The following is a 9029-nucleotide window of genomic DNA, read 5'->3' as shown; positions in this document are numbered from 1 at the left end:
CGCTTAACCGACTGAGCCACCCAGGCGCCCCAAACAAACCTCATTTTAAAAGCTCATGTAAATTAATAAAACAATAAATTCCATTCATTTAGCAAATGTGGTATGCTGTAAGACCTTATAAAAGGCTAAGAGTAATTAGACTACTATATGGCAACACGTTCAATGACATAAATTCAAAGCTGATTCAAAGGATTCCAAGTTAGCAACCCCGCATTGGTATACCTTGTTGAAATCCCTACTTTTGTTCACTAAATATCAAATATTGTAACAATGCCTTCAAACTTACATCTAACTGCACAATAAACCGAATTTATAAAGGGACCTATCGAAAAATATATTTAAACAGCAAAATAATTAGAAGCAGTTGCAGTACTTAATTCTGGCATCATCAAGAATCAACCCTTCAGTGTCCAGATTCAGTCTTTTAAAAAAAATTAACTAATGCACAAAAATATTTTTTTTCTTGTCTTAATTCCTATCTCCAATATTCGAGTAGCTAGAAGACATCTACAGTAAAACACACCAAAATAAATATAAGTCAAAAAACAAGCATAAAATTTTAATACAGATGTGAACATCTCTGGAACACCCCAAAGTAATAAAAAATAACGTACGTACCCTTGCATAGCACAGACTTAAGGACAAAAATCGTGCCTACATCATTAACTATTTAGCCGTAATGGGAAACAGTACTATTACTACTCGACACAGACTCAGCTAATCAAGGGACCTATTTTGTTCTCATCTTCTGCAGGCATGCGGTGCCCAACATTCTCCCTCAGTGTACTGCTTGCTCATTTGTAAACAACTTCTGTAGCTCTTTATCTGGTGTTCAAACGGGAGGGAAAAAGAAAGTCTGAAAAGCATCAGCATCTGAGTTTCCGGATCTGAGCAGGGAGTAGTAAAGAAGGGGACCATATAGCTATCATCTGGTTAAAGAGAAAGAGAGACAGCAGAAAAGGTAGCCCTCATATTAGAGGAAAGAAATTCAGTCACCTGAAGAGGGCTAGTGAAGTGAGGCAAGCATTTGGTATGACACGCTTCAAGAAAGAAAAAAAAAAAGAAAAAAAACTTTCCTGGGGGCTGGAAGTTATGGGGGCGCTCTTTGTGCGGAGTCGGAGGAGAAGGGGAGGGACGAGAAAACAGCTTGGGAGTCATTCAAAGGAGTTTAAGGAGCAGTGTACGAGGGAAAGGCGGGGCGGGGCCTGGCCTGGCGGAGGGAGGGGGCTACAGGGGCGTCCGCGGGCCACTCTGACACCAGGGAGGGGGCGGTGAGCTGGCCGCTCCAGGGACCGGGTGGGAGCGGACTGCAGGCAGCCGACTGAGATGGGGTCCCTCTGGTAGGTAGAGTCAAATTAAAGTGGTGGCAGACCAGAGTTCTGGCGGGGAAAGAGAGTCCGGCTCCCGAAGGAAGCGGCTCCCGAGTGACATCCCCGAGTTTCCGCTCTTAGCGGGCTAGGGGCGCGGCGGCCCTACGGCTTCCCTGGGCCCCCGACCCCGCGGCAGACCTTCTCCCTCTCTCCTTCGCCAGCGCCTCCCGCCCGGGCCGAGGCCCTTACCTGCAACTCCGTGAGCAGAATCTCCCCCCGTTCGGGGTTGGACGCCATTGCGCTCCGCTCTGGACTCCGCACCTGGCCGCAGCCGCCGCTGGCGAAAGGAGAAGGCGGGACCGGACCCGGGGTGGAGGGTGAGGAGCGGGGAAAGAAAGAAAAAAAAAAAAAAAACTAGGGATTCATGGAGGCGCAGCCCCTGCTGGAGGCGCGGCTTATTTCGCCCGGTTCATGGAGAGCGGCGGGGAGCGAGGGCACTCGTAGCCGGCTCCCCCTCGCCGCCCGCCCGCCCGCCCGCCACTGCCGCCGCCGCCGCCGCCGCCGCCGCCCGCACCGGATTCTGTTTGTTCAGTCGCTCCCTCTGGGCGACGCCGGGAGCCGCCTCAAGCTTCTCGGTGCGGGGCGCTGCGGCCGCAGCTGCAGCTCCTCCTGTCGCACCATTTGGCTGTCACTGCGTCGCAAAAGCGGTCTCACTTGGCGGCTGCCAGAACACGTGACGGCCGTGGCCGCTACCTCCAGTAGCGAGGGGGGGGGGCGGAGAGGACCCCGAGGGCGGGAGCAGCGCGGGGGGCGGGGCGGCTTCCGACCCGGCTCCGCGGCGGGGGCAGCCATTGGACCCCGCCGGGGTGAAAATGAGGGGAAAGGACTGGACTGGCGTCTCTTGGGAGGCGGGAAGAGGAAGAAAAAACACACGCCCGCTTTTCTGCTGCGTTTAACGGCCCCACCGTGAACACTAATACTCGGGAGCTTACTCTTTTGTGTTTTTTTCCCCTAGCGCCACTTCTCTTGTCGAAGTTTAGGCCTAACGTAAACGAACCCCATTTTAACCTCCCCAACCTAAAGAGTTTCGGGGCTCAAATTTTATAGATTATTCCCCTACCCTCCACGGACCCAAGCTGTTAATCTTGCCTTTTGCGCCGTCCCACTCCCATCGCGCCATTCCGACCAGTAAGGTGCACAGCTGGCTAAACTGGGGTGTGGTCTGTACTTTTCAAGAACTGAAAGCGCTTGGGATCTCTGGCAGTCTTTAATGAACAGCTTTTAAAAATGCCTTTTCCCAAGCACTGAGCAGCTATGGTTGGGGCTGTAGAACTCCATTGAGTTTAGAATCTGATTAACTAGGTCTTGGATTTTTTTAACTGAAAGTAAACTGGAGGTCGGGCGGATTAGCCCCGCGAATGCAAAAAAAAAGTCAACTTTCCTTGACGTAGTAAACATCCAAGCTAACCTATTAGTGACATATAGCTAAGTAGTGTAAGTTTTGGTTTAAGAAAATGACACTGTGGTATTCGGGAATGTCAATAAAGTCACCAACAGGTAGCTTTTGTTTTGTCTTCAGCAGTGAATGGATATTTCAGGCAGCTGCTTAACTTTAGATTGAGGCCGGAATACAATGTCGTTGTTAAAAGGTACTTGGAGAGGGCGCCTGGGTGGCTCAGTTGGTTAAGCGACTGCCTTCGGCTCAGGTCATGATCCTGGAGTCCCAGGATCGAGTCCCGCATCGGGCTCCCTGCTCGGCAGGGAGCCTGCTTCTCCCTCTGACCCTCCCCCCTCTCATGTGCTCTCTGTCTCTCTCATTCTCTCTGTCTCAAATAAATAAATAAAATCTTTAAAAAATAAAATAAAATTTAAAAAAAAAAAAGGTACTTGGAGAAAGTGTTAGGGGGTTATTTAGATAGCTACTTGAAAAGCTTAATTGGCATATTTCTTAAGAAATACAATATGTACTTCTCTTACACTCCATGTGAAATAGATCTGTTGGGGTGATGCTAGGACTTATATTTATCTTTTTGTCTTCTCAAGTCTCCTGCATTAACTTGACAAACATTTATTGAAGATCTAGAGTTTTTTGACCACTATGAGTTTCTGAACTCCAACTCATAATATGTGATAAGGAATTTTTCTGCCCTGTATTTTAAATGTTTGCAACATATATGTTTAATGCATTGCTTTGATTGAAATGATAATTAAAATATATGCAATAGCAACACTTGGAAAAGCTAGCACATAATTGCCCATCCTGGTAACTAAGAGCCAGACAGTGTCATAGGCCCTGGAGTTACAGATGCAATTAAGAGAGTCCTTGTCGGGGCGCCTGGGTGGCTCAGTCGTTGAGCGTCTGCCTTCGGCTTGGGTCGTGATCCCAGGGTCCTGGGATTGAGCTCCACATCAAGCCCCACATCGGGCTCCCTGCTCTGTGGGGAGCCTGTTTCTCCTTCTCCCTCACTTGTGGTCTCTAGCTCTCTCTGTATGTCTCCAATAAATAAATAAAATCTTAAAAAAGAAAAAAAAAAAAAAGAGTCCTTGTCCCTGGAGTGACTGAGTCTTTTGGAGAAACAGAGTTGTGTCCAAATAAATATGATGCAATTTTTAAAGAGTAGGCACAAAATGTTAGGGAAGCACTGCATTCAGATTTGTATAGACATATATAATGTGTGTGTGTGATAAAATATACATAAATTTTACCATTTGAACAATTTTAAAGGTACAATTCTATGGCATTAAATGCATGCAGATATATTTTGCTAATTTTTGCCTTGCCTTACTCTTGAATGGATTTGACATGGCTGACATGCACATAGTTGGTGCTTAATGACAGAATTAAAAATTACCTATGTAAAGGGGCTCCTGACTGGCTCAGTTTGTAGAGCATGTGACTCTTGATTTTAGGGTTGTAGGTTTGAGGCCCATGTTGGGTATAGAGATTACTTAAAAATAAAATCTTTTAGGGCGCCTGGGTGGCTCAGTCGTTGAGCGTCTGCCTTCGGCTCGGGTCATGATCCCAGGGTTCTGGGATCGAGTCCCGCATCGGGCTCCCCGCTCTGCAGGAGGCCTGCTTCTCCCTCTCCCACTTCCCCTGCTTGTGTTCCTGCTCTCGCTATGTCTCTCTCTGTCAAATAAATAATAATAAAAAAAATAAAATAAAATCTTTTAAAAAAATTTACCAATGTAAGGACTTAGAAACATAGTCAAAGAGCATTCTTTTAAAAATTAAATTCAGATATAAGAAAATGTTCATATTTTAGCACCATGGAATTTTTTAACTAGAAGAAACTTAAAATGTCTAGCATAACTCTTAATACAGGTAAAAGAAAATAGGCCATAATTTACTTAATTAATAAGGAACGTGACAACAGTATTACTTAGTGGCAGAGATGGAGAATGAACCTAAATCTAATTGCTTGTCCCAGCCTTGTTTTAACCTACACCATGCTACTATAAGTACTTTAAAATAGAATCCTCATGGGATGCCTGGGTGGCTCAATCGGTTAAGGGTCTGCCTTTGGCTCAGGTCATGATCCCAGGGTCGTGGGCTCCCTGCTCAGCTTTTCCCTCTGCCTGCTGCTCCCCGTGCTTGACTCTCTCTGACAAATAAATAAAATCAAAAAAATTAAAATTAAAAACAAAACTTACTAAAAAATAGAATCCTCATTTAAAATGAACTCAAAGCATTATAGTCCCTCATTTTTTTAACCACAGAAAAAGACCTCAAACTTTACATATTTCTAGAGCTCAAACAATTTTAATTTGATATATCATATGTGAATGTAAGTAACTAATACAAAAAGTTTTTAAAGCTATGGGAATTATTTCTGATTAGGTATAGTGGGGAAAATAGTGCATACAAAAGGGAGGCCAAGACAATATAAAAACTGCATGACAATCTGGAAAATGTAACAGTTTAAACAATAAATTAGTTTAATTTAAGCTAAAAACTACAATCCAGCTCACAGTCTCTGTTTAGGGAAAAAAAATGTGGGGCATCTGGGTGGCTCAGTCATTAAGCGTCTGCCTTCGGCTCAGATCATGATCCCAGGGTCCTGGGATTGAGCCCCACATCGGGCTCCTTGCTCAGCGGGAAGCCTGCTTCTCCCTCTCCTGCTCCGCCTGCTTGTGTTCCCCCTCTCGCTGTCAAATAAATAAATATTTGTCAAATAAGTAAATAAATAAATCTCTGTCAAATAAATAAAATCTTTTAAAAAATTTAAAAAAGAAAAAATGTGATAGGACATGGGACATACTTATCAGAATGAAACACACTTGAAAAAAGTTTTAATGGAAACTCATATCATGTTGATTCAGATGAATTGTATTCAGTCCCCATTTACAAATGTTTTTAGGGAATCCTACCTATATGTTACCTCAAGTTATGTTCTAATTTGTATTAACAATAAAAAAGGGGAAAGCTTTGTTGTTGCTGCTGTTGTTGTTGTAAACGACTGTCCATGTAAGAAATTAAAGACCAAAAAATAACTGGATTGTATCACTAGTTAGGCAGGTGCCTTTAAAAATATTTCATAAAAATATTTAAAGGTCTTTAAGAAATAGAAATGACCAGGATGCCTGGCTGGCTCAGTCGGTAGAGCATGTGACTCTTGATCTCAGGGTTGTGGGTTCAAGCCTGATGTTGAGTGTAGAGCTTACTTAAAATCGTTTTTAAAAAAAGGTAGAAAGGACCAAACATATAGAAATAGTTTCAGTTAACAATAATTAGATAGCAAATGTTATTTTCTGTTTTCCTTTAAAAAAAAAAAAGATTTTTATTTATGTATGTGAGAGAGAGAGAGCACAAGCAGGGGTGGGGGAGGGGCAGGGCAGAGGGAGAAGGAGAAGCAGACTCCTTGCGGAGCAGGAAGCCTGACTTGAGGCTTGATCCCAGGACCCTGAGATCAGGGCCTGAGCCTAAGGCAGACACTTAACTGGCACCCCATTTTCCTTTTTAAGTTGGGAGAAATGTTACAGGAAAAATCCTAGTAGAGCTGAACTTTATTTTTTTGTCATTGTTATTTTCTGTGCTGTTGGTGTGAAACATTCAGATACTCTGATAAGGCACCTCTTTTTCCCTTTGATCCTAAATGAAATGAGATAAGAATTATATATCCAGGGAAGGAGTTAGAAACCTTCTCTTTGTGAGCCACAGTTTTTTATGGTCTTGTATTTTTCATTTCCCTTTTGTTCTTCCTTAATATTTATTAAAATGTTTTTGAAAATTCTAGCTTATCTATCCCAACAGCATTATGGAGAGTCAAGGGAAGGGTTTTTTTGTTTGGTTTGGTTTGGTTTGGTTTGGTTTTGGTTTTGTTATTGTTTTTTCAATGTTAATGTTGATAGAAAAGGAGAAGAGTAACCCCCTGCTCCCAAGGGATCAAAGTGAAGTAGCAGTGGTAGTCAAAGTGACAGAATCCCAAAGGAGAGACAAAACTCAGAAAGAGTCAGAACTACTTGGTCACCATCCAGTTCCTTAAGGAACCCCCTGTAGAGATTTTTCCCTTGTATGGATGAGGATAATTTTGAGAACAAGATTGTTAAAGTCAAGGTCACAGTAGAGTCAGCTATAGTGACTGTAGCAGATACTTTTGAGGGTGTCTGCTCAACTCCTTTTCCCTTCTCTGGGAATTTCCCCTATTCCCCGAGAAGAATGTGTAGCCATGTTGATTCTGCTTGACCTAGATCTTCCAGTAAACTATGGGCAGATCATGATAGAATATGTCTAAGTTTAGTCAACAAGATTCTCATTCTAAGAATTTGGAAGTAAAATATTGGAATACTGATCAACTGGTGGCCCTGGAGTTCAAGGACTAGAATGGCCATTTTCTGTCATATGTAAAAGATGCAGAAAAATCTGCTCTTTGGAAAGAGAAAAGAAGTCCTTCCTTCCTGTTACTGGAAATATAATGCTTACTAAGGCATACCTGGTCTTTGTCTTCATGGAACTTATAGTTTAGTTAAAGAAACATAATGACAAAGAAAGTGAATTCAGGGTACTTTGTGGGTTTTTTTTTTTTAGTTTCATTTATTTAAGTCATCTCTACACCCAACATAGGGCTCAAACTCATGACCCGGAGATCAGGAGTTGCATGCTTCTCTGACTAAACCATACAGGTGCCCGGAATTCAGGGTACTTTGAACATAGGTCAGGCAGTCCTTTCCTGAGTACTTCACACTTAAGCTGAGATCTCACTGGTGAGTAAATTATTAACTGGGCAAAAAAGGATGTAAAGAACTTTCCAAAGAAACAGAATAACAGAGATAAAGTTCTAAGGCAGGAGAGCGAAACTTGTGTAAGCTCTGAAAGGCTAGTGGGGATACAGCAAAGAGATTGAGCAATAAGAGCTCATAGAGCATGTGTATCAATTAGGATAGGCTAGGTTATGCTGAATAACAAATGATTCCAAAAATCTCAATGGCCTGCAATAAGGCTATTTCTCTCTCATGCTACATGCTATCATGACTCTGGTCCATGTCATCTTCACTCTGAACTCAGGCTGACAGAGTGGTCTCTATCTGCAACATTGCCATTGTCATGGCAGAAGGAAAACAAAAGTGGTAAATCCCTACTGGTTCTTAAAGTGTGTGCTCACATTTCACTTTCACTTTTTTTTAAAAAGATTTTATTTATTTGTCAGAGAGAGAGAGAGAGAGAAAGTGTACACAAAGCAGGGAGAGTGGCAGGCAGAGAGGGCAGAGGGAGAAGCAGACACCCTGCTGAGCAGGGAGCCCAATGTAGGACTCTATCCCAGGACTCTGGGATCATGACCTGAGCCAAAGGCAGACATTTAACCGACTGAGTCACCCAGGTGCCCCTGGGCACTTATATTTCTCTGTGGAGTATTGTATACAATTTTGTTCTCCTGCTAGACTTAAAGTCACTAGAAAGGGTCCATATATCTAATATGGCCTATGACAGCATCTCTTGTGAGTGGATAGTGTGTGTGTTTGTGCGTGTGTGTGTGTTTCTGTATGTATTACAGAAATATTTTAGGATAACCATCATCTAGGGACTCCCCTGTCTCTCAGAAAATTAGATAAACTTGTTTCATAGCCTCTAAAGTCGGGCCTCTATTTCCCCAATCCAGTTTTTGGGACTGTGACAGGTTATTTACACATGGTTGCCTGCTTCTCTCCGCCTCTAAAATACTCCCACAGCACTCCCCCCACTGCCTGTGTCCCTTGGTTCTGCCTATATTGATATGGACCTGAAGTTCAACCCAATGACAATGCTAAGTGTCATTGAGCATTTGTGAATTTATTAACTTGGTACCAAAGATTTAAGAGGGATCATACTATGGGATGTGATGCCTTTCACCTTGACCCTGGGTCTACCTCTTTTTTTTCCACCTTCAACTGGATTAACAAGAATATCCTGCTCCTTTCCCAGGCTGTTACAGTTTCAGGTTCTTCTGATTCTTAACTGTTATTACAAATAAGATTGTTTGGAAATTTCTCCCCAAAATATACATGTTCTCCTGAAAAAGATACCAGAAAATACCATTTTCCTAGCTTGGTAAACCTAATCACCAAATGAATGGTAACATTTTATGTTTTATGTATTTGAAGTAATGAAAAAGAAAATAAGTTTTAACAACCACTGGGAAGTTAAACTTTTTATGTTAACCCTCAGGATCCATTTATACTCTTAAAAATTATCAGACTCCGGGGCACCTGGGTGGCTCACTCTGTTAAAGGTCTGCCTTCAGC

At 42.8% G+C, this 9029-nt stretch overlaps 1 protein-coding gene across 1 annotated transcript in view; it reads right to left on the bottom strand.

The window, feature by feature from the left end:
• Nucleotides 1-1805, bottom strand: part of PKN2 (protein kinase N2) — a 139224-nt gene extending 137419 nt beyond the window's left edge. Inside the window, exon 1 of the mRNA XM_021689950.2 lies at nucleotides 1560-1805. Within this exon, the coding sequence (XP_021545625.1) occupies nucleotides 1560-1607 (48 nt within the window). The 5' untranslated portion in view covers nucleotides 1608-1805. The remainder of the gene's footprint in view (nucleotides 1-1559) is intronic.
• Between the last annotated feature and the right edge of the window lie 7224 nt (nucleotides 1806-9029).

Source organism: Neomonachus schauinslandi, chromosome 4 (assembly GCF_002201575.2).
Source record: "Neomonachus schauinslandi chromosome 4, ASM220157v2, whole genome shotgun sequence".
Taxonomy (NCBI): domain Eukaryota; kingdom Metazoa; phylum Chordata; class Mammalia; order Carnivora; family Phocidae; genus Neomonachus; species Neomonachus schauinslandi.
The sequence above is the reverse complement of the archived record's forward strand: the minus strand, read 5'-3'. Positions and strand labels throughout refer to the sequence as shown.